The 24786-nt window shown below is 44.8% G+C and overlaps 1 protein-coding gene across 2 annotated transcripts in view; it reads right to left on the bottom strand.

Annotated features, from left to right (window-relative positions):
* Positions 1-24786, bottom strand: part of FNTB (farnesyltransferase, CAAX box, subunit beta) — a 76674-nt gene that overhangs the window by 15331 nt on the left and 36557 nt on the right. For both annotated transcript variants that reach the window (XM_007986985.3, XM_073011077.1), the window contains exons 5-9: positions 19406-19552; positions 19224-19307; positions 14202-14288; positions 5717-5846; positions 2588-2720 (exon numbers count right to left, since the gene is read on the bottom strand). In XM_007986985.3, the coding sequence (XP_007985176.1) occupies positions 2588-2720; positions 5717-5846; positions 14202-14288; positions 19224-19307; positions 19406-19552 (581 nt within the window). The remainder of the gene's footprint in view (positions 1-2587; positions 2721-5716; positions 5847-14201; positions 14289-19223; positions 19308-19405; positions 19553-24786) is intronic.

The following is a 24786-nucleotide window of genomic DNA, read 5'->3' as shown; positions in this document are numbered from 1 at the left end:
CCATTTCTTACTGGTTTGTATGATTTTTTTTTTTTTTTTCAAATTAAAGAAATTAGCCATTCATCACTTGTCATAAATATTTTTCCCACCTTGCTGCTTGTTTTGTTTGTAGAATTTCCCTGTTTTTGCAAAATAACTTTTGTTATCTTTCTTTATGCAAGAAATACGTATTAACTATAGAAAGATTAGAAAATACAAACAGAGGAAACAAACATCACTTGTAATTTCACATCCTAGATACTTTCTATGAATTTTTTTGAGTCAACTCTTCACCAAAAATGGGATTCCACACATATTGCTTTGATATGATCACAATATATTGTGACTATCTTTCTACACTGCAGCCCCTTTTGATTCCCTAAGTCAGTATTTTGCCCTTCTCTCAACACACTTCCCTTCTTTACAGACTCCTGTCTGTTCCAAGTTCAAGAGATGCCCTGTGTCCGAGAAAAACCTCAGACAACACAGGCCTTCTCCCAGCCAATGAAAAAAGCTGGAAGCACCAAGATTCATAGGCACCCTTTTCCACTGACAAAGCCTTGAATGCTACCAAGCCCTCTAGAACGTGTGCTACAATAAACAATTAACCAGCAGTCCCCCGGAAGACTTTGACAGGTGGTGCTCCTGTTATGGCTTGCTCCAGATTTCCCTAGGATTGCAGAATTACTGCGTCTTACAAATGCCAGGGACAGGTTTGTAAAAGACTGACAGTTTTACCAGGGGCTTGACCTCACCAGTTCCAAATAAAGAGATCACCATGACCCCAAGTTTTTTTCTACCTTAGAAATGTCAGGTCGGGTGCGGGGGCTCACGGCCGTAATCCCAGCACTTTGGGAGGCCGAGGCGGGTGGATCACCTGAGGTCAGGAGTTTGAGACCAGCCTAACCAACATGGAGAAACCACGTCTCTACTAAACATACAAAATTAGCTGGGCGTGGTGGTGCAGGCCTGTAATCCCAGCTATTTGGGAGGCTGAGGCAGGAGAATCACTTGAACCCAGGAGGTAGAGGTTGCAGTGATCCATTGCACCTTGTTCGCCTAGGCAACAAGAGCAAAACTCCATCTCAAAAAAATAAAAATAAAATAAAATAAAAAATGTTTGACTTGGGGAATTCCTGACTTCCCTACTGGTGGTCAAGGCAGATGCTGTGCAGGCTCCAGAGTCAGTGCACTTGCTGACAGTGCACTTGCCGTGTTCAAAGGCTGTAAGTGCCTTATATGCCTTAATACTGATACCTAAAGCCCAGTGGGCCCAGGCCGGGAAAATGGGACAGAGGCTCTGCTTACTTTAATTCAGTGTCAGAAATGGTCACAACTCAACAACTCAAAGGAAATTAAGAAACTAAATAATGAGGCTCAGGGCTGGACGTGGTGGTTCATGTCTGTAGTCCCAGCACTTTGGGAGGTGGAAGTGGGCGGATCACCTGAGGTCAGGAGTTCAAGACCAGCCTGACCAACCAACATGGTGAAACCCTGTCTCTACTAAAAATATAAAACTTAGCCAGGTGTGGTGGCACATGCCTGTAGTCCCAGCTACTAAGGAGGCTGAGGCAGGAGAATTGCTTGAACCTTGGAGGTGGAGGTTGCAGTGAGCCGATATTGTGCCACCGTACTTCAGCCTGGGAGACAGAGCAAGACTCTGTCTCAGCGGGGGGAAAAAAGGGTGGGGTGGGGGCGGGCCTCAGAAACAGGAGAGAAAAGTGTGGGGAGGAGCAGAAGGAATCTCATCTTTTACATTTGAGCAGTTACATTATCCAGTTAAGTCCAAAGAACAGCTTCTCTCTGGACCCAGGGATCTCACTCCAAAAACAGATGAGCAGCCAGCAGGGCCCCATGACTTCCCCTCTCCCACAGGTCTACTCAGAGACACCTGCTCCCACATCAAGTACACCAGAAAGATGGTGCAGGAATTAGCAGGCAGACTGAGGTTTCAAGAGGTAAAGAGAGAATGTTCCCAGAGTTTTTGCTCGCTAACTACTTCGGTTTTGCATTCCCATTTGAGACCCCACAGAAATGAATGTGGATTTCTCTACGCCAATGGTGCAGGTGGAACAAACTCCCATTTAAGCTTGTTCATTGAGAATGTAAAATAAAACATTTCTAATGGTGACAACTCTGCAGCCAGTCAGACACAGCGAGTCTTTTCTCCATGGGTTCTGGTTCTCTACCCCTTTACGCAGTTGCCTTTCCTGTTGCTGTTGCAACAGTGACTGTTGCAACACTGGGTTTTCAGCTCTGCCCTGCACCCAGAGGAGGTGGCAGTCACCGCAGAGCCCAGGACAGGAGTGGGCTGCTCCTTCCAGATAATGCAGAAGCAGCACCTACTTCCTCCCCGCTCCCCGTAGCAATTTCAAGGGAGCTCATTCTGTCAGCCAATTTGAAGAAGCAAGGAATGACACTAAACCAATGAAACTAAATCTTACTCTACATTCGCATGCCCCACGGCATGAGGTTCCACACTGGGCACTCAAAATCCAGGACAGACAGAGCTCATTTCAACCCCTCTAAAAAAGCACACTGGGCTTCCAGACTTTGTGAGTAGTGGAGGGAAATCATCCAGCCTCAGCAAACAGCTCCCCAGGCTCACCTTGGGCGTGCAGTGCACGGTGGAGCAGGGGCAGGAGCCCTGCCTGCCAGAAGGAGTAGCAGCCATCCACCAGCTTGTTGCAGCGGCCCTGAAATCCTCCTTCAAATCGCATCTGCCGGCTTGTCACCCATTGCTGAGGAGACACAGATGGGAAAGGCAGTTGTAGGCTAAAAGAGACAAAATCCAGCCGGACAGGATCTCCAGGAGTCAATCTGTGGGATGGAGGGTTTCCCATCTTGTGGCTTCTCGGCACTCCAGTTTTGGTGCTCTGGTTTTCTTTCTTCCCTCCCCACACTGCCACAGACACAGAGTGAAACATTTAAGCCAATGCTGTGGAGGCATCCAGCACTGATCTCTGCTCAATGCCTAGCAGACAACTACCTTTTCCTGGGCCAAAGCAGGGCCAGTGCTGAGAGGATAAAGAGGCCAAGCTGGTTTGTAAGGAGACCTTCAAAGTCTTTTAATAAACATGGCTTAAGTTGGAAATTGAAGGCAAGACTAACAGTAGCTCATTTCTCATTACTTCCCTGCTCAGGGGAGTTTATTAAAAGCAGATAAATGGAATTTGGTACTATATTTCATCAGATGATCTCAAACTGCTCCTGACTCTTACTTGGCACCTGGGGAAATTTACCCAAGGTCTCTTAGCAAGTCACTAGCAGGCCTGAAAGCAGAAGCCACTCGTTTTAATTACCAAATGACAATTCTGCCCAGCCTGTGGCTGATATAAGAAAGTCTTTTACTTTGAAGCTGTAAAATAGGTCTTGATGTCGCTCAGTGGTCACACACGATACCACCATTCCTTGCTTATCTACAAGTTTTCTAAACACACTCTACTACAAAGATCAAGATAGTCATGGGTTTGGTCCCTTGAAATGAGCAGAACCAACTGGCTGAGCAGATATGACATTTCCATTTCCCTCCCTAGACCACCTAGGCCATTCCAGCCACAGACTTACAGAGCTGCCTCACTCAACTGAAAGGGTACAGGGGAGGGTACTTCCCGTTTCTAGAGCCTTACTAGGTAAAGTTCCTGAAAGAAGCCACTGGGACCCTTGATGGAAGTGGGGGCCAGCCCTCCCCTAAAAGCTGTAGTTTAGATTATATCCCTCTTCAAGGCAACACCTGCCCATACAGAGTCACAGTCACAAATTCTTAAAAGAGACAGAAAACACTGCACTGCAGGTTCAGGCTGGTCTTAAATGAACCAGGGCTTCCAGCATGTAATGGAAGTGGTCTAAGCATTACTCAGGCAGAGAGAAAGCAGGTGCTGCAGTGGGAGTCCGTTCCTCATTTTTACTTACCGTAGGGCTTAAGTGTTTTTAAGCAGACTGATTTATTTTTTCCAGTGCCTAAGCCCATGGATTTGTTCTGTTTCCTTGGGCTACAGGAATTCATACTTCAGATATGTGTCCTAATTCTCCCAAAGCAAATGGAAGGGAGTAGTTTGGGTTAGAGCACGGGTCCCTAACCCCCGGGCCATGCCAGGCTGCACAGCAGGGCATGAGTGGTGGGTGAGCCAGCGAAAGCTTCATCTGTATTTACAGCTGCTCCTCACTGCTCGCATTACTGCCTGAGCTCCACTTCCTGACAGATCAGCAGCAGCATTAGATTCTCATAGAAGCACAAACCCTACTGTGAACTGTGTGTGCCAGGCTTCTAGATTGCACGCTCTATATGAGAGTCTAATGCCTAATGATCTGTCACTGTCTCCCATCGCCCCCAAATGGGACTGTGTAGTTGAAGGAAAACAAGCTCAGGGCTCCCACTGATTCTACATTATTGTGAGTTGTATAATTATTTCATTATATATTACAATGTAATAATAATAGAAATAAAGTACACAATAAACGTAATGTACTTGAATCATCCTGAAACCATTACCCCCCGCCCCACCCCCACCCCAGGTCCATGGAAAAATTATCTCCCACAAAACTGGTCCCTTATGCCAAAAAGATTATTACTCCGTGTTAGAGGGACACTAACATTTATTAAGTACCTACTATGTGCCAGGCCGTTTATAAATGTTCTCTCCTTTAACCTTAAAAAAATAAGGATAGTTATCCCTACCTTATAAAAGAAAAAATACCAAGCTAGAAGAGATTAGACAATTTGCCCAAGGACCCATGTCTCAAATGTAGTAGGGACAGGGTTCAAATCTGGAACACTGCCATTATAACTGAGGCACTCCCTGATCACATTCCTTATTTCTGCCTGGGAGATGGGACTTTTTTGTTTCATCCCTTATTGGTGCTCAGATTTTAACACATCTGAGACACTCTTAAGTTCGCATACAAAGTTGGCTGTTTCGGCATAAGCCTTCAAGCCTTCAGGAATCTTTAAAAAGACTATGCCGGGGGAGGCTTTCTGAAGGTGGAGGCAAGATGCTGCTGGTTACATCTCTACAGGGTACGACAGAAACTCTCCAGGAAGCTCACGATGGGCCGTACAATGGGAGGCTGGCATCTGAACTCAAGGTCAAGGTCATGGTCAGGGGGCACATGCTCCTCAAATGACATGACGGGGAATGCCTTCTCCTTGGTGGCTGTGGAGGTGTGTGTGTTTGTGCACACACTGATCATTTAACTACAATCTAGTGACTCCCTGAAGCTGACTGCTTTCTGAGTTTCTTCTGAATACTGGCCAGGAGCTTGGGGTCCAGATATAAATGTTGGGCTGCCTTCTCAATGCAATTAGCCAGCTCTGCCTAAACACTCATTTAAATGTAGGTACTAAATGTTTACACAGTGCAGCAGGTAATAAAAGTTTGGTTTCAAAACGCTGCAAAACTCTTCCTGTAACTTTTCCTCTTAGGAGGTTCTTTCTATAACACACAATAACCTCTAATTCTACGTAACTGAAGTATAAGGAAGGTACTCTGCTCACACCAGATGTCTGCGGGATACAGTCTATGTAGTCTACACACTATGTAAAAAGCTCTAAGCAGGAAGACAGAAAGGCAGAAGGGGGAGCCAAGACAGAGCAGCTGCTCACTCCTTCCTCTGTATTGGAACAGAGCTAACTGTTAGCCCTTCCCATAGCCAAACTCTCCCAAAGCCTGCGTGTCTGAGTACAATCACATCACCATGACCTGGGGTCTGAGAGAAGGCTGGTTCAAAAGATACTTACTAATAAGCTTTTCAAGTTCAAGGAACGTTCCCTCTTGAGGATTACCAGCGCGGCCAAGCCACAGAAGGTATAGCCACCGTGGGCTTCCATCCCTGGTACCCCGCCAATGCCACCTTCCCAGTTCTGACACCTAAGAAGAGATTGAGAAAAGCAGATTGAGTGGCCAGTGAGTGGACTTACACAAGTCCAGGACCATCCTAGGTGGCAGAGGAAAAGTTCACTCAGATTAAGGTGTGAGCCATCACAACTATGAATGAAAAGATGCCAACTAATTAACGTTTGGAAATGTCTTTTCAAAAAAAAAAAAAAAAAAGGTTGGGCCTGGTGGTGCCCGTGTGTAATCCTAGCTGCTCAGGAGACTAAGGCAAGAAGATCACTTGAGGTCAGGAGTTCAAGGCTCCAGTGAGCTATGATCATGCCATTGTGCTCCAGCCTGGGTGAAAGAGCGAGACTGGGTCTCTAAAAAAAATAAGTACAATAAAAACTGTAAAATGTTAAAAACCCAGACACTTAGAAACAGCCTACTTGTGTAAGAAACATAATAATTCAAATTATTACTCTTTGGGAAAAAGTTATAAAATCATATATACACACACACACACACACATATATATAGTGATAACCATCAAGTTGAAACAAAATTGAAAAGTGATTGTTGATTCTAGTGATCTTTTATTTTTGCAATAGGGTCTTAACTCTGTTACCTAGGTTGACTGCGTATCACAGCTCACTGTAGCCTCAACCTCGTGGACTCAGGCAATCCTCCCACCTCAGCCTCCTGAGTAGCTGGGACTATGGGCACGCCCCACCATACCCGGCCAATTTTTTGTATTTTTTTTGTAGAGTTGGGGCTTTGCCATGTTACCCAGGCTGGTCTTAAATTTCTGGCCTCGAGGAATCCTTCCACCCCAGCATCCCAAAGTGCTGGGATGACAGGCACGGACCACTGCACTTGGCCTCTGGTGATCTTTGAGTACAGGTCTACTGGTAATATTTTTCCTTTCTGTTTTTCTCTTTGTTCAAAAAGTTTTTATAATGAACCTTTATACTCTTCAAAAATAAACGTTATTTTTAAAAATTATAATTAGGTCAGGTGGCGATGGCTTCTTAACAGCCTGCAGAACTATGAGCCAAATAAACCTCTTTTCTTTCTAAGTTACCCAGCCTCAGGTATTCCTTTATAGTGACACAAAATGGACTAACACAAGGACAAGAAATAACTGACTTAGTAGAATAGAGAAACCTTCCCTACCCAAATGGTAGGGATGGGAGAGGGGCAACAAAAAGCAAGGTGATGTGCTCCAATAAAAGGCTCCAGGATTAGAGATACAGGGAACCTCCACAAAGTGGAATGCGTTTGAACCAAGTCTGTTGGTTGCAAACTTACGTAAGAATCAGACCTTTAAGTCCCCTACTCAAATCCAGCAGAAGATGAGAAGTTTCAGAGGTTTAAGCAAAAGGATCTGAGTTCCAGAATATCTAACAAGCTAAGAGGAGGAGGGAACACTGCACCCAATGGGATTACATGAGAGTCAGCAATCTGAACACAATACCCCCAGCCCCATTCCCTTGTGTATTTCACACAAGGCTGCCAGTTTCATACTCCAAGCAGGATTTAGAAGATTCCTCTCTGAGGGAACTGATAAGCCCAAGGGAAAAGCCCTGCAGATACTGCTTTGAGAATTCCCCAATGAATGGCTTGATCCTGCCCACCCTCGCAGAGCTCTCCAGCAGCTTTTCAGTGCTGGACCCTTAAAAATGAACAGACAGCTGTAGAGTACCAGACATTTGACTGCAGTCTCTACTATGAACGAGAAGGAGACCAAAACAAACAAAAATAAACTGGAGGAAATAAGGCACGGAGCAAAAGAAAACTTTTTAAAGTTATATCTTTAGATAAAACATTATATGAAGTAAGACTACTGACAGGACAAAATATCCCCAGAAAACAAGAGAGTATATAAAAAAGTAGTCAGGAAGTAAAAGTAGTCAGGGAGGAAAACTAAAAATAGGATTATAAAAATAAAAACAAGAGGATTAGATGATAAATACTAAGAGAATCTCTCGAAGTATAAGAAGAAGGATTAAGAGATGGAAACCATGCAATGAAGTATTTTTATTTTTATTTATTTATTTTTGAGACAGTCTCGCTCTGTTGCCGAGGCTGGAGTGCAGTGGCACAATCTTGGCTCACTGCAACCTCCGCCTCCTGGGTTCAAGTGATTCTCCTGCCTCAGCCTCCTGAGTAGCTGGGATTACAGGTGCCTGCCACCATGCCCGGCTAATTTTTGTATTTTTAGCAGAGACAGGGTTTCACCATGTTGGTCAGGCTGGTCTCGAACTCCTGGCCACGTGTTCTGCCTGCCTTGGCCTCCCAAAGTGCTGGGATTACAGGTGTAAACCACTGCGCCCGAAAGTATTTTCATTCTTTTTTATTTATTGATTGATTTTGAGATAGAGTCTCACACTGTCACCCGGGCTGGAGTGCAATGGTGCGATCTTGGCTCACTGCAACCTCTGCCTCCTGGGTTCAAGCAATTCTCCTGCCTCAGCCTCGCGAGTAGCTGGGATTACAAGCACCCGCCACCATGCCCGGCTAATTTTTTGTATATTTTGTAGAGGCTGGGTTTCACTATGTTGGCCATGCTGGTCTCGAACTCCTGACCTCGTGATCCGCCCGCCTCGGCCTCCCAAAGTGCTGTGATTACAGGCCTGAGTCACCGTGCCCAGCCTCAAAGTATTCTTAAAAGTCAGACAATCAAATGTACTAATGGGATGTCATATTTTAAAAAAGAGGCTGGCCAGGTACAGTGGTTCATGCCTGTAATCCCAGCACTTTGGTAGACCAAGGCAGGAGGATCATTTGAGGTCAGGAGTTTGAGACTAACCTGATCAACATGGTGAAACCCCGTCTCTACTAAAAATACAAAAAAATTAGCTGGGTGTGGTGGCACACACCTATAATCCCAGTTACTCGGGTGGCTGAGGTAGAAGAATCGCTTGAACCTGGGAGAAAGAGGTTGCAGCGAGCCGGAGTGCACCATTACACTCCAGCCTGGGCAACAGAGCAAGGCACCGTCTCAATAAATAAGTAAATAAAACAAATAAATATATAAGAGGCTGGGCACGGTGGCTCACACCTGTAATCCCAGCACCTGGGGAAGCCACAGCAGGAGGATTACTTCAGCCCATGAGTTTGAGACCAACCTGGGCAACGTGGTGAGGCTTTGTTTCTACAAAAATTTTAAAAATTAGCTGGTGGTGGATGCCTGTAGTCACAGCTACTGAGGAGGCTGAGAATGATCACTTGAGCCTGGAAAGTTGAGGCAGCGGTGAGCCATGATTGCATCACTGCATTCCAACCTGGGAGACACATGAGACCCTGTCTCAAAAAAAAAAAAAAAAAAAAAAAAAAGCCTGGCGTGGTGACTCACGCCTGTAATCTCAGCACTTTGGGAGGCCAAGGCAGGTGGATCACTTGAGGTCAGGAGTTCGAGACTGGCCTGGCCAACATGGTAAAACCCTGTCTCTACTAAAAATACAAAAATTAGCTGGGCGTAGTGGTGGGCTTCTGTAATCCCAGCTACTCAGGAGACTGAGGCAGGAGAATTGCTGGAACCCAGGAGGCAGAGGTTGTAGTGAGCCGAGATCACACCATTGCACTCCAGCCCAGGTGACAACAGCAAGACTCTGTCTCAAAGAAAAAAAAAAAAAAAGCAAACAGAAAACACAAGAGAAGAAATTATCAAAGAAATACTATAATAAAGATTCTTGGTACTAAAGTATATGCACTTCCAAATCGACTACCAGCACAATGAATAAAAAATAATCCACGTCAAGATTCATCATCAAGTTTCCAAACAAGAATAAAGATTCCAGGCCAGCCGAGGTGGCTCATGTCTGTAATCCCAGTACTTTGGGAGGGTGAGAAGGGCAGATCACTTGAGGTCAGGAGTTTGAGACCAGCCTGGTCAATATGGCAAAACCCCGTCTCTACTAAAAATACGAAAATTAGCTGGGCATGGTGGCAGGCATTGAGGTTGCAGTGAGCTAGGATTATGCCACTGCACTCCAGCCTGGGTGACAGAGCAAGATTCCATCACACACAAAAAAGAATAAAGATTCCAAACCTCTAAAGAAGGACAGGATGGGGATAGAGAAAGAGAGACAGAAGAAAAAATGAAAAAGAGAGAGAATTAAGAATCACAATGGCACTGCCAGGTAGTACAGCACAGTGGAATCCACTTGACTTCTTTGTATTTCAGCTTAATACAAAATTGAAAGGCTTAATACAAAATATAGAACATACATGCTCACACCTGTAACCCCAGCACTTTGGGAGGCTGAGGCAGGTGGATTGCTTGAGCTCAGGGGTTTAAGACCAGCCTGGGCAACATGGAAAAACTCCATCTCTACTAAAAACACAAAAATTAGCCAGGTGTGGTGGCATACACCTGCAGTCCTGGTTACTTGGAAAGCTGAGGCAGGAGGATCACTTGAACCCAGGAGGTCAAGGCTCCGGTGAGCCAAGATCACGCCACTGCACTCCAGCCTGGGTGACAAAGTGAGACCCTGTTTCAAAGAATAAGTTAATTAAATTAAATTAATTAAATTCAGTATCCCACCACTTGACATATAAGGAAACTATGACACAGAACAGTAGAATAACTTGTACAAGCACAAAGCTAATCAGAAACGGCACACCTGTAATTCCAGCATTTTGGGGGGCTGAGGCAGGAAGACCGCTTGAAACCAGGAGTTCAAGACCAGCCTGGGCAACACAGACTCTGTCTTTACAAGACATTTTAAAAATTAGCTAGGTGTTGTGGTGCACACCTGTGGTCTCTGCTACTCACGAGGCTGAGGTGGGAAGACTGCTTGAGCCCAGGAGGTCAAGGCTGCAGTGAGCCGTGATTGTATCACTGCAATTCAGCCAGGCCAACAAAGCGAGACCCTGTCTTCAAAGAAAAAAAAAAAAAAAAAAAAGCCAGGCGCAGTGGCTCATGCCTATAATCCTTGAACTTTGGGAAGTCAAGGTGTGTGGATGGCCTGAGTCCAGAAGTTCAAGCCCCATCTGGGTAACACAGACAGACCCCATCTCTACAATTTTTTAAAAAAACATTAGCTGGTTATGGTGGCACGTGCCTGTTGTTCCAGCTACTTGGGAGGTTGAGATGGGAGGATTGCTTGAGCCCAGGAGGTGGTGGCTGCAGCAAGCTGTGATCACACCACTATACTCCAGCTTGCGCAACAGAGCAAGACTCTGTCTCAAAAAAAGAAGGAAAGGAAGGAAGGAAGGAAGGAAGGGAGGGAGGGAGGGAGGGAGATAAAGAGAGGAAGAAAGAAGGAAGAGAAGAGGAAAGAAAGGGCAAAACTGGAAATCAAACCCAGGCTGTCTGAGTTCCGTGTCTAGGCTGTGCCTAATCAATCAACCCTCCTGCAAACGACAGCTGTACGCTGAACAAAATACAAAAAAACAGCTTCCTGGCCGGGCGCGGTGGCTCAAGCCTGTAATCCCAGCACTTTGGGAGGCTGAGACGGGCGGATCACGAGGTCAGGAGATCGAGACCATCCTGGCTAACACGGTGAAACCCCGTCTCTACTAAAAAACAATACAAAAAACTAGCCGGGCGAGGTGGTGAGCGCCTGTAGTCCCAGCTACTCGGGAGGCTGAGGCAGGAGAATGGCGTAAACCCAGGAGGCGGAGCTTGCAGTGAGCAGAGATCTGGCCACCGCACTCCAGCCTGGGTGACAGAGCGAGACTCCGTCTCAAAAAAAAAAAAAAAAAAAAAAAAAAAAAAAAAAAAAAAAAACAGCTTCCTGAGGGCTCAGCTGACTGAAACACGGCAGGCAAATTTTGGTGGAGTTTGAAACTTGGAACAGAGAACAGCACACAGTTAGTCCCTCCCTTCCCCCACAACTTTTTCTCTCTGGTTTGCCCTCAGGATGGCAGCCGTAGCCCAGGGTGGCAGCAGCAGGCCAGGGGTCAGGGGTCAGGGGCGAGCAGCCAACACTCTAATGGGAAGCCAACCATCCTTCTGGCAGGAAGATGCAGGCTGCCAGAAACTGAGGATGAATCCAGAAACAGGAAAGTCAAAGAAGAAAAATCCCAAATTCTGCATTTAAACTCAGTTCAAGTTTCCGCATACGTGCTGGGGAAACAAAGCAACTTCCAAGCAAGAACTGAGCTCTGAGCTGCTGCAGGAGTGACAGTTTGCAGCTTGAGTCTGACCAAGTTGACTGCCTGCTAAACTGAAAACATCAACGCCCTTCAGGGCAAACCACCAGAATCCATACCGTTCTGTTGTATGACACCTCCACCATCATATCACAATGTCCAGGACACAACACAACATCACACGGCACAGGAAGACTCACGGAGCTGACATGCCAACTCTAGGACACACAGATGTGGAAATTCCCAGACAAGCAATTTAAAGCAGACATTATAATTACATACTTACCACAGCAAAGTGAAGAAAAATACACTCATAAAGAATAAAAAGATGGGAAATCTCAGCTGAGAAACACAAAATATAAAAGAGAACCAAATACAGGCAGTGCCTACTCTCCAGCTCTCAACTATATATAGCTACCTTACTATTGAGCATGACATAGTCCTCAATGAACTCTGGTTACTATTATCAGCCTTATTCACAATGACATTGGAAGCTAGAAGATAACGAAGCAATGCTTACAAAATTCAGAAAGAATACAGTTTATACCATTTCCAATTTAGAAATCTCTAACCAAATAAGTAAGTGTGAGATTAGAACACAGATACATGCAAGATATTAAAATTTATCTCCCAGGTCCCCTTTGTTGGGATCTGTTGGAGTACAATGCTTCATGAAAATAACCAAGAAAAAGGAGGACAGGGACTTCAACAAAGGAGAGAAGTGAAGTGAATTTCATGCTGAAAGGAAGCTTCGGAATGCCTGCTGTGCAGCAAGCTGAGAGCAATCTGTCCAGACTGAAGCAGGAGGGCAGAGGGCTCCAAGAGGGGTGACTCAAAACGCACGCGTGCACAGAGGCAGGTTACCTGAAGGGTTTGACTACGTTTAGAGTAATTTTTTTATAGCTCTGACAGACAATTTGGGAAGGAATTCATAAGTACATTCATGATATATTCATTAACTCCAGGAAAATGAAACTCATACAAAAAAGGAAATATGATCTCAGCATATCATCTGGTGTCACTGTAAATTATATTTATATGGTAAGACATGCTACTTTGATAAAAACAAAAATTTTTTAACTAAAATAGTATCTCAGCTTGGCTATCATTCCATCACAGTATCTATGTGTCTACTATACCTTTTGCTTTTTTTTTTTTTTGAGATGGAGTCTTGCTCTGTCACCCAGGCTGGAGTGCAGTGGTGCGATCTCAGCTCACTGCAAGCTCCACCTCCTGGGTTCACGCCATTCTCCTGCCTCAGCCTCCTGAGTAGCTGGAACTACAGGCACCCACCACCTCACCCAGTTAATGTTTTGTATTTTTAGTAGAGACGGGGTTTCACCATGTTAGCCAGGATGGTCTCAATCTCCTGACCTCGTGATCCGCCTGCCTCAGCCTCCCAAAGTGCTGGGATTACAGGCGTGAGCCACCGCACCTGGCATGCTTTTTTAAAATTATGAAATATTTGAAGCATCCAGGAAAATACAGCAAATAAAATATAGAACATACATGTATCTAATACCTAGCTTAGAATTAGCCATATACACTTCAGGTCTTTGTTGTTGTTAATGATTACAGCTGAAGTCTCCTATGCAGACTTATCTCATTTCCTTTGCTCTCCCCCGAGCAGGAATCACCATGCTAAATTTGGTGTTTATCTTTCGTATGCATGTTTTTATATTATTACATGATTCTTTTCAGAAACAATACAGAATTCTCTTGCATGTTTCAAATTTTAAGTAAATGTGCTAAACTGTATGGTTTTTTGTATTTTTTCTTTTCATTCTTTCAGTTCAACATAGAGATTTTTCCGTATTGATCCATGTAACTCTAGTTCATTCATTTTGACAGTTACATTATATTCTGATGCAACTATACCACACTTACCCATCTCGTGCTTATGAGCACTGAATCTGTGTCCAGCTTTTGGCTCTTATAAACAAATCCTGTGCTCCTTTCTCCCATTCGTGTGTGCGAGGGTTTCTGTGGGAGTGGAATTACTGGGTCCTACGCAAGGGCACCTTTGATATATTGTCAAATTGCTCTAAAAACTGGTTAAATCAGTTCAGGCTCTCACTAATATTGTTTACCAAGGTTTGTTTTATCCTTGCCAATCTAAAATATAACATTAAAGAAAGTTTGGAAAAAAGAAGACATTTTAAGTACTTAAAAAAATCATTAGATAACCCTAATGGATCTCCTGTGATTTTGTATTCCCTTCCAAGTCCCTCTGCTTTTTATTTTTCTGAAGTAGCGTCGTGACCGCCTGCTCTCCAAGAGGCCAGGAGAAACCCTGGTTTCTCTCACCTTGCTATCCACTCAGCAGTGCCCTCAAAGAGGTCTGGAGTGATGATGTTGGTCAGCGAGGCTACGGAGGCGGCACAGTATGCACTTCTGGAAAGACAGAAACAGGAAACACATTAAGCTCTACGGAAGAGCTAATTCGGCTCAGTGAACTCCGCGGGTGGACTGCTCGCCTTGCCTAGTAAGCTGTAATCACCTCCTGTCCTCACTCTTGGCACACGGTCAGTCCTCCTGGGTCTCCAACTGAGAGGTGTGACATTCTATTTGGATAGAGTTGCTCACGGCATGGCTTCAGTGAAAGAACATGACATTCTATTCTCCCTACCTCCACATGGTCCAATCTACATCAGAGGAAATAACAGCCATATCAATTCATGTCAAAAGTGGATTCAGCCCTTCTTTCAAAGACCTATAATGGTTGCCATAAATCTATGGTATCATTCAGGTACTTCTGATATCATTCATTTGGATGTTAGTACTGTTTCAGATCCAGGATTTCTGTTTACAGCCTTGACATGTTAAAGATTAACTATACTTTTACTGCAACAGATAAACTGCAAAACAGGCCACCAAATTGTAATATACCAAACAAGGATAGGAATAGGTGAGTCCACTCCAATACAGTCCTTAACCCTCTAGAGGGAGAAAAGAGGCTTGATTTCAAACTTCTCACCAGTACACACACAGACACACACGTTAAATGAAAAAGGCGCATGTCTGTATTTTTTGTTTTGCTTTTGTTTTGGTTTTTATTGAGACAGGGCCTCACTCTGTCGCCCAGGCTGCAGTGCAGTGGTATGATCTCAGCTCATTGAAACCTCTGCCTCCCGGGTTCAAGCAATTCTCCTGTATCAGCCTCCCAAGTAGTTGGGATTACAGGCGCATGCCACCATGCATGGCTTACTTTTGTACTTTTAGTGGAGATGGTGTTCTGCCATGTTGGCTAGGCTGGTTTCAAATTCCTGACCTCAAGCAATCCACCTGCCTCGGCCTCCCAAAGTGCTGGGATTTACAGGCATAAGCCACCGCACCCGGGCTATTTTTTTTAAAAAAAAACATTATTAGGCTGGGCACGGTGGCTTACGCCTGTAATTCCAGTACTTTGGGAGGCCGAGGCAGGTGGATCACGAGGCCAGGAGTTCAAGACCAACCTGACCAATATTGTGAAACCCCATCTCCACTAAAAATGCAAAAATTAGCTGGACATGGTGGCGCACGCCTGTAGTCCCAGCTACTCGGGAGGCTGACATAGGAGAATCACTTGAACCTGGGAGGTAGGGGTTGCAGTGAGCCAAGATAGTGCCACCGCACTCCAGCCTGGGTGACAAAGCGAGACTCTGTCTCAAAAAAACCCAAAGCAGAGGCGGAGCTTGCAGTGAGCCAAGATCGCGCCACTGTACTCCAGCCTGGGCAACAGAGCAAGACCCTGTCTAAAAAAAAAAAAAACCCAAAACAAACAAAAAAAATCATTATACTTGATTTGGGATCATTCTTGCTATTCCATCCTCCCAGCCCTAATTCTTCTCGGGGTACATTTTATTTCAGCTTTTCCCTCTGTCATGGAATACACACATAGACTGCCCTCCTTCCCCTCTATGGCTTTTTCAAATACCCAGCATGGGGAAGACAAAAATCATTGGTTTGAATTCTGCTCAAAAATCCTTCTCCTGGCCAGGTGTGGTAGCTCACGCCTGTAATCCCAACACTTTGGGAGGCTAAGGCAGGTGGATTATTTGAGGTCAAGAGTTCGACATCAGCCTGGCCAACACGGTGAGACCTCGTCTCTACAAAAAATACAAAAATTAGCTGGGCATGGTGGCACACGCCTGTAATCCCAGCTACTTGGGAGACTGAAGCAGGAGAATCGTTTGAACCCGAGACAGGGGTTGCAGTGAGCCAAGATCCCACCACTGCACCCCTGCCTGGGCAACAGAAAGAAACTCCATCTCAAAACAAAACAAACAAACAAAAATTCTTTTCCTAAGGGCTCCTAAAAAACATAAAAGAAGGGCCTAGTTTCCATATCTTTTTTTTTTTTTAAGATAGGATCTCGCTTTGTTGCCTAGGCTGCAGTGCAGTGGCGCTATCATGGCTTATTGTAACCTCAAACTCCTGGGCTCAACTGATCTTGCCTCACCCTCCTAAGCAGCTGGGGCTACAGATGTATGCCACCACACCTGGCTAATTTTTTAAAAGTGTTTTGTAGAGACAGGGTCTTGCTATGTTGCCCAGGTTGGTCTTGAACTCCTGGCCTCAAGTGATTCTCTCATCTCAGCCTCTCAAAATGTTGAGATTACAGACATGAGCCACCACGCTCGGCCCTGGTTTCCATCTTCACTCCTTATAGACATAACATGAAGCCAAATTTACTGAGGTATTCCAAAGAAGTCTCTGCAGAAGCTGCATGCATTATGATCCTACTAGCATTTTTAGCAGCCAAAGGCACAGTGGAGGTTTAGTTCTACCAGCAGGCATTGGGAGCACACAAGAGTCACAAGTGCCAATGCCAAATGTGATCATCTACCATCAGCTAATTTAGAAGATCTGATCTAATTTCCTTGCAGTCGTGGACCTCTTAGAGAGGCTCAAATGCATTTGCTCTTGAATCCTATTGTGACTTGTTAGGTAGGAGGCAACCTATAATACAGTTTGCCTCTCACCAGTGAGGTCTAAGACGTGATGACAGCAGACACGAGTTCCAGGTCTCACACTGAGACAGGGAAGAAACATAATACAACATTTTCATGTATTTCTACCCCTTTCCCTCCATCCATCCAGTCATCGCAGCTCTCAAATTTGAATCTGTCCACTAACTTTCCATCCTTGCTGCCATCACCCAAATCCAAGCCTACTTCGACCTGGATCAGTCTCCCTGCTCTCTCTCCCTCCAGCCCTGAAACCAGAGGGCTTTTATTGGAATACCACAATCCATCACTGCAATTAGGAAACTTCTAAGAAAATACAAATCAGATCACATCACTAAACTCCAGACTCCACAGGAGATTTCAGGGCCTCTGTGACCTGTTCCCAGCCTGTCCCTCCAGCTCCACTGCTCCCCTGCCCACCAGGCCATCTACACTTCAACACTGAACTTGTCCTTTCTTGAACAACACATGCTCTCTCACCAAACTTCTGCAAATGCTAGATCCCTGCCTCCACCTTATCCTCACAGAATGCTCCAGATTATATAACCTAGATTAGGAGGTCAGGAATAATGACTCCTGCCTTTCTTAAGAACTGAGAAAAAATGGTGCTTGCTATGAGTTCACTGTGATTTGACTTTTTACAATACACTGGAGCTGTAGACCCTTGAGTAGGCTCATCTCTGAAACTATCAGCAGTGTAACAGAGCAGAAAGATCATCCAGAGACTGCTGTCTATCCCAGAAGGCCAGCAAGCTAGTCTCCAGATGTCAAACCCTCCCCTGTCACTGCTGCTTCTCTCAAAGTCAAATCCACCCAAACAAGCACTCCTGAGGACTGGCTGATGCTTCTAGGCAAAGGACAATTAAAGAAACGCCAAGTGAAAAATGATGGAATCGGGGTACTAGAAACCAGGCAAACCAAGGAAAACGGATGCAATCTACAAGCTTTTCTCCATTATTCATATCTTTAATCCTTTATGTAAATAGAAAGCATGGGCATGAACGGCAGAGCATCACCCAAAGTGCAAAGGTCAGGGAAGAATATGGCTACAGTGCTCGGCAGGGGAACAAATCTGTCTTACTGGAGAAGTTTCCTAGCATTTATCTAGAACATATAAATAAAGAACATGGCAGGGGGAACTGGTGCTGGAATGAATAAGACAGCAAATAATCACAGCTGCAAAAGGTATATGATAAAATACCAAAAGGATCTTGCTATGATTTGTTTGCTTTTGCCTAATAATCTTAGTTACGTTTTTAAAAGCTATGTTTCAAGATTGTGCATATTTTGGGGGAATAGCAACAGAACAGGAATGAAAAGGTAGTGACCACAAGGGAAAAAAACTCTTTTAACATTTTCCTTAAGAAGAATCAACATATACTGATTTACCTCAGTAGTTCTACTGGCTTCACTGGTATATACAGATCCTAATCTAATTTTTTGATTGGATTAGACGAGTTAGAGACAGAAGAACATCTTGAACTAAAGGCCTTTGCAGCCCGATTACCTGCTATTATCTGTAATGTATTTTATGTTCCACAATGTTCGTGCTTTTTTCCTCCCCTATACTTTCAAACCAATGGTTAAGCCAGATGCTTAAGCCAGAGTATTAATCAACTTGTGCAGAAGCAAACCCATTTACACATAGGCAGTAAGACAGCTTTGCTATAGAAACCTCACAAAATGTATTTCTCAACTAAATAATAAGAAAATGGCATAAAATCTCAATGAGCCACTGCCTTAGAGAAATGGCTTATTCAATGAATTCCCTGTATGCCTCATAAGTAATCTGCCAGGTGAGGAAGCAACTTGCTCAGTACATCAGACACTTAGGAGGAAAATAATAATTTCAAGCTAACTGGCATCAATCAGTTAATGTGATTTTATTGCACTGCACTCTCCTGGTCCACAAGGCTCTCTGCACCTCCCAGAAAAACTCTCATGTGACTCAGGAGGACCTCAGGGGTTAGACATTCTCATGATTTCACCAAACTCACTCAGAAGGTATTTACTGAGGCCCTGCTGGGCTTTCTCCTCCCTTCCTATCTCAGAGAGGTGAAGGAATACATTACACCATACAGTCATTTATATTGTGGTATATCATTTTATACCAAACAAATGTATTTTTAATTTCTAAAACAAAAGCATTTGTTTCTGTCTTATATTTTCACATTTACATAAACTAAGTCAAGTGATCATGACACCTGAGGACATCTGCATCACATCTGAATGATTCTGATGTATCACTGACATGTCATCCTATGTGTCATTCTGGGACAAAGCGGCAGCTTCCCCATGATGTTCCTTAGGCTTGGCGTCTCTAATGGCAGATGAGCTCTAGAGTCAACCGATGTGGCAGCCTGTGCAAAACCCCACTCACCTCACATCCACCTCACCTCCGACATGCATGAGAAAGGAGCCGTCAGGTTGCTTCAGGGAGTACAAATACTGAAGAAGCTTCTCTCTGAGAAACAGGGAAAGAGGCAAGAGAGGCAACAGTCAGTGCATGTCAGCAAGTGGGGAACTCCTCTGGGTTTCTGTCACTGCTGGCTTTCGCTGTACCTGTTAATGACGTCATAGGCCTCCTCGGTGCCAATGATGCACAATGCATTGACTGCTGCATATGTGGGTGCAAGGTGTGGATACTGACCGGGGCCTCCTCCGAAGCCACCTTCTGGGCTCTGACACAGCTCCAGGAACTGACACACACTAGGTACACAGCCAAAGGGCAAAAACAAAGTCAGAGAGCATTCATGTCAAAACACCCAAATTCCCACTAGATTCCATGCCTTTCCAATGATCCCCCTCTCCCTCAAAAGTGTGGGGGGAACCTCTCCTCCCACCTGTTGAATATAACCTCTCCCCAAAAGGCTTACTTCTCTCCCAAGCTATCATCACTTCTGTCTGCCCTCCTCTGAGTTTCGTACTTAAGCGCTTGCCTGGTCATGAAGCAGGGAACACAAGGCTGGGAAGAAACTGACTTTCGTGGCTATGGGGTAAAAGTCTCCTATGCTTCCCACATAAGCCTTTTCCAGACTTTCCACTCAACTCACTGCCCTGGACCTGTGGTACCAGCCTCCTCCTCCTTGCCTTTGGGAGCCTCCCAGCCTTTGAATTTTGCCAAAACATGGTGCTCAACTGCTTCTTTCCACACCAACCATCCTAGCATCACCTAGGCCTATCATGAACACGTAAAGAGAGGTCTTCTCACTCCCACTGCCACCTTAGCCTCTGTGGGCCACTGATTCCTACTCCACCAGTAGGAAGCAAGTTTTTTTTTTTTTTTTTTTTTTTTTGCAGTGCAGTGGTGTAATCTCAGCTCATTGCAGCAGCACCCGCCTCCCAGGTTCAAGGGATTCTTTTGCCTCACCCTTCCAAGTAGCTGGGATTACAGGCGTGCACCATCACGCCCAGCCAATTTTTTGTACTTTCAGTAGAGATGAGGTTTCAACATGTTGGCCAGGTTGGTCTTGAACTACCTGGCCTCAAGTGATCTGCCCGCTGCAGCCTCTGAAAGTGCTGGGATTAAAGGCGTGAGCCACTGCATCCGGCCGAAAAACACATTTTTAATGGAGCCTGCCTCCATGGCTGGGAGAATAGAAGAGAGGCAGGCTGCTCTCACGCTCACCTTAATTGTGGTAAACGTAAGAGGAGCCGCACTGACTCGCCATGAGAATGCCTCCCAGTTTGTGGGTTCTTAGAGAATTCTCCACACTAATTCAAACAGGCTCCCACTCCCTCACTGAGGGGAGTTGTTTTCTGAGGGTTTGTCTCCAAGCCTGGCATCAGGCTGCCCAGAAGTTACAGTCTTGCTTTAGGTGAAATTCAGAGAGCCCAATCATCAGCCCAGGGTCTTCCAAAGTGTACCAGAAAGGGTGCCCCAGGAAAGCCCTGGTTATCAAGCTGTTTTTCCACAGCTCAGCAGGGTCACAGCCTTCCTGCCAGGAGAAACCTCCATTTAGAACAAGCAAACTGTCTTTGCAGTGTTCATGGGGCCTTCTTTCCTGGGCGCTTTCACCTCATTATATCCTTGCTACTGCTGCCAGAAAGACTACATAGCCTACTCTCCAGGAAGACACAAGTTTATGACTGTTTGCCAACATCACATTTAATTACTTTCAATTTCAGACTTTCCATTATCTGGGCAGGGAAAGCAAAAGCAAATGCTGCTGCCTTGCTCTGTGAGTTCTGAAACGTCACGGGTTAAAATAACGCACACTTCTTCTTGCACCTAAAATTTTACTGTAGAAAACACAAGGATTGAAACTGAAGTTGAAGACAATTACGTGGCACTATGTTTTTTTTTTTTTTCTTTTTTTTGAGAGAAGGTCTTACTCTGTCGGCCAGGCTGCAGGACAGCAGCATAATCACGGCTCACTGCAGCCTCAACCTCCCCAGACTCAAGCTATCCTCCCACCTCAGCCTCCCAAGTAGCTGAAATTACAGGCATGCGCCACCACGCCTGGCTAATTTTTGTATTTTTTATAAAGATGGGGTTTCACCATGTTGCCCAAGCTAGTCTTGAACTCCTGGGCTCAAGCAATCCTCCCACCTCGGACTCCCAAAGTGCTGGGATCACAGGCTTGAGCCAGAGTGCCCAGCATGTGACACATTTTTAATGACAATTAATTTCTGTAGAGAACTTTAATTTGTTCCTACTTTCCAAATCGTCATCAATTCTTATGACATTTCCCAGAAACTAATAGTTAATAAGCTCATGCCCTAACAAAGGCTGGCCACACTAGCATACCAAAAGGTTTCTGTACCACAAAAACAAAAGGTTTGAGCTGATACAAAACTTAACAGCACATTTTTTAAAAGAAAGAAAGTGAGTCACCTGGTTATACACTCCCTTTCCCAGCTCCTAAGATAGAATCATGCTGAACGCGACACTACTGATCCTAAAGCCTCGAATTAGTTAGGATCTGAATGTACTAGACACCTTGATACCATCCCTCCATGCCAACCTCCCTCAGCTGACATGCTGCGTCTGACTGTCTGGGGCTGTGCTAAAGAACTGGAAGTTGGGCTTCTCTTGATCTCAGACACTTCCGTATCATAGAACATTCTGATCCCAAGGCTTTCCAACTTGCACCTTAAGGCACTGGCAAGTTGACCATGAACTACCAGCTGTCATTAACAGACTTCTTAGCAATTCTGAAGACCAAAATGTTAATGATACTTCTGTCCACTAAAAAAAAAAAAAAAAAAAAGGAGCCAGGCATAGTGGCTGGCGCCTGTAATACCAGCACTTTGGGAGGCCAAGGCGGAGGACTGCTTGAAGCCAGTAGTTCAAGACCAGCTTGGGCAACACAGTGAGACCGTAGCTCTACAAAAAAAATTTTTTTTTCCCACAAATGTAGGGGGAGAAAAACGTATCATAGAGACAAGAAGTTCACCAACAAATAAAAATTACAAGCAAAAAACACTGTACAAACACCAAGTGGCATGTTTTGTGAAAAACAAGTATTCACAAAATCATTCATTTAGAATATGACTGAAAGCTGTAATACATCAATTTTCTTTAACGTCAGCAAGGCATCTCATTCTAGCTTACATGCCAATTACCAACAAAGTGGGAAACTATCTTCTACATCACAGATTTTCAAACCCAAAATGTGTGCATCAGAAAGAGTAGAAAGCTAATAAAGAATACAGAGACCCAGTCTTGCTGAGGTGGAAAAGATCTTGGGCCTCTGTATTTTTACCAAATTTCCAGGTGACTCAGATACATGGAAAGCTTGAGCCATCACTAACTAGTCCTTGCTACACAACTAAAATTACTTGGGGGGTGTTTTAAAAATCACAACACCCAAGCCACACTTAATTCCAATTAAACCAGAATCACCACGGGTGGCACCCAGGTGGCAGTATTTTTTTAAAACTCCCCATGTGATTCCAATGTTCAGCCAGGTATCAGTGCTTCTCAAACTTGAGTTACATAGCTATTACCTGTGGAGCTTGCTAAACTGCAGCTCTAATTCAGTAGAAATAGATGGGTCTGACAGTCCTCTTTTTTTTTTTTTTTTTTTTTAAAGGAGATGGAGTCTCGCTCTGTCACCCAGGCTGGAGTGCAGTGGCGCGATCTTGGCTCACTGCAAGCTCCGCCTCCTGGGTTCAAGCGATTCTCCTGTCTCAGCCTCCCGAGTAGCTGGGACTACAAGCGCACACCGCCACACCCGGCTAGTTTTTGTATTTTTTAGTAGTCAGGGTTTCACCATGTTGCCCAGGCCGGTCTCGAACTCCTGAGCTCAATCTGCCCGCCTTGGCCTCCCAAAGTGCTAGGATTACAGGCGTGAGCCACCGTGCCCGGCTGAGAGTCCTCATTTCTAATACGTTCCCAGGTGACAGCAATGCTCCTGGTCTGGGGACCCCATTTTAAGTAGCAATGAGATACATCTGTGCTGTCCAATGGGCAGCCACTAGCCACATGAGGCAATTTAAATTTTCAATTAATTAAAATAGAAAAGTCAGCTCTTCAGTCACATAAGCCACATTTCAAGTACTCAACAGCTACCTGTGGCTAGTGGCCAATATAGAACATGTGTAGACATTTATAGACATCTATAGACATTTACAGAATATAGAACATTTTCATTATCACAGAAAGTTCTATGGGATATACCACTCTATCATTCCATCATTAAAGAGTATGTAAATCTTGTAAGAGGGTCAAGTTCAAAGCAGGGATATGAGCGATTGCCTCTCAGCCTTATAAGGAGTTTACTGGGACTCTTAGGTGATGGCTGAGGACTGATCTAAAGTGGTTGATTCTGGCCAGGCATGGTGGCTCATGCCTGTAATCCCAGCACTTTGGCTGAGGTGAGGGGATCACTTGAGCTCAGGAATTCAAGGCCAGCCCGGGCAATATGGCAAAACCCCATCTCTACAAAAAATATAAAAATTAGCCAGGCATGTTGGCACACACCTCTAGCCCCAGCTACTCAGGAGGCTGAGGTGGGAGGATCACTTGAGCTTGTGGAGGTCCAGGTTGCAGTGAGCTGTGATTGTGCCACAGAACTCCAGCCCAGACAACAGAGTGATTGATGTCTCAATCAATCAATCAATCACAATCAATGTTGATTCTAAGCATTGTCATCAGTTTGGATGAAGGATTCAAAGGCATGTACAGAAACCAGTAAGAATAAAACAAATCTAACAGGTACAAATAGCAAAAATTATGCTTAGAGATGGCAGGGGTGGGGGATGGGTAAGGCACATGAATACAAGATGGCAAATGACTAGGAACATAGCAGGAAAAGACCAGTGATAAGGGTCCATGGGTTGTGAAGAACAATAAAAATGCTTGTTAAAAGCATCATAGGCCGGGCGCGGTGGCTCACGCCTGTTAACCCCAGCACTTTGGGAGGCCAAGGCGGGTGGATCATGAGGTCAGGAGATCGAGACCATCCTAGCTAACATGGTGAAACTCCTTCTCTACTAAAAATACAAAAAATTAGCTGGGTGTGGTGGTGGGCGCCTGTAGTCGCAGCTACTCGGGAGGCTGAGGCAGAAGAATGGCGTGAACCTGAGAGGCGGAGCTTGCAGTGAGCCAAGATCGCACCACTGCACTCCAGCCTGGGGGACACAGTGAGACTCCATCTCAAAAAAAAAAAAAATTAAAAATAAAAATAAAATTTAAAAAAGCATCATAAACACAGTATTAGTCAGAACTGTATCTGGCTCTAGCCTCCATTTTCCACCTCATAGGGAATTCACATTAGAGTTGTAAAAATGACTAAATTTTTTTTTCAAGTATTTGGCTGGGTGTGGTGGCTCGTGCCTGTAATCCCGTGACTTTGGGAGGCCAAGGCAGGAGGATTACTTAAGGCCAAGAGTTTAAGACCAGCTTAGGCAATACAGCAAGACCTTATCTCTATTTTTAAAATAAAATAAAAAGCTTAATATTACAGACAATCACAATGAGAAAGCTACCCAGCAAA

The sequence above is a fragment of the Chlorocebus sabaeus genome, chromosome 24 (genome assembly GCF_047675955.1).
Source record: "Chlorocebus sabaeus isolate Y175 chromosome 24, mChlSab1.0.hap1, whole genome shotgun sequence".
Taxonomy (NCBI): domain Eukaryota; kingdom Metazoa; phylum Chordata; class Mammalia; order Primates; family Cercopithecidae; genus Chlorocebus; species Chlorocebus sabaeus.
The sequence above is the reverse complement of the archived record's forward strand: the minus strand, read 5'-3'. Positions and strand labels throughout refer to the sequence as shown.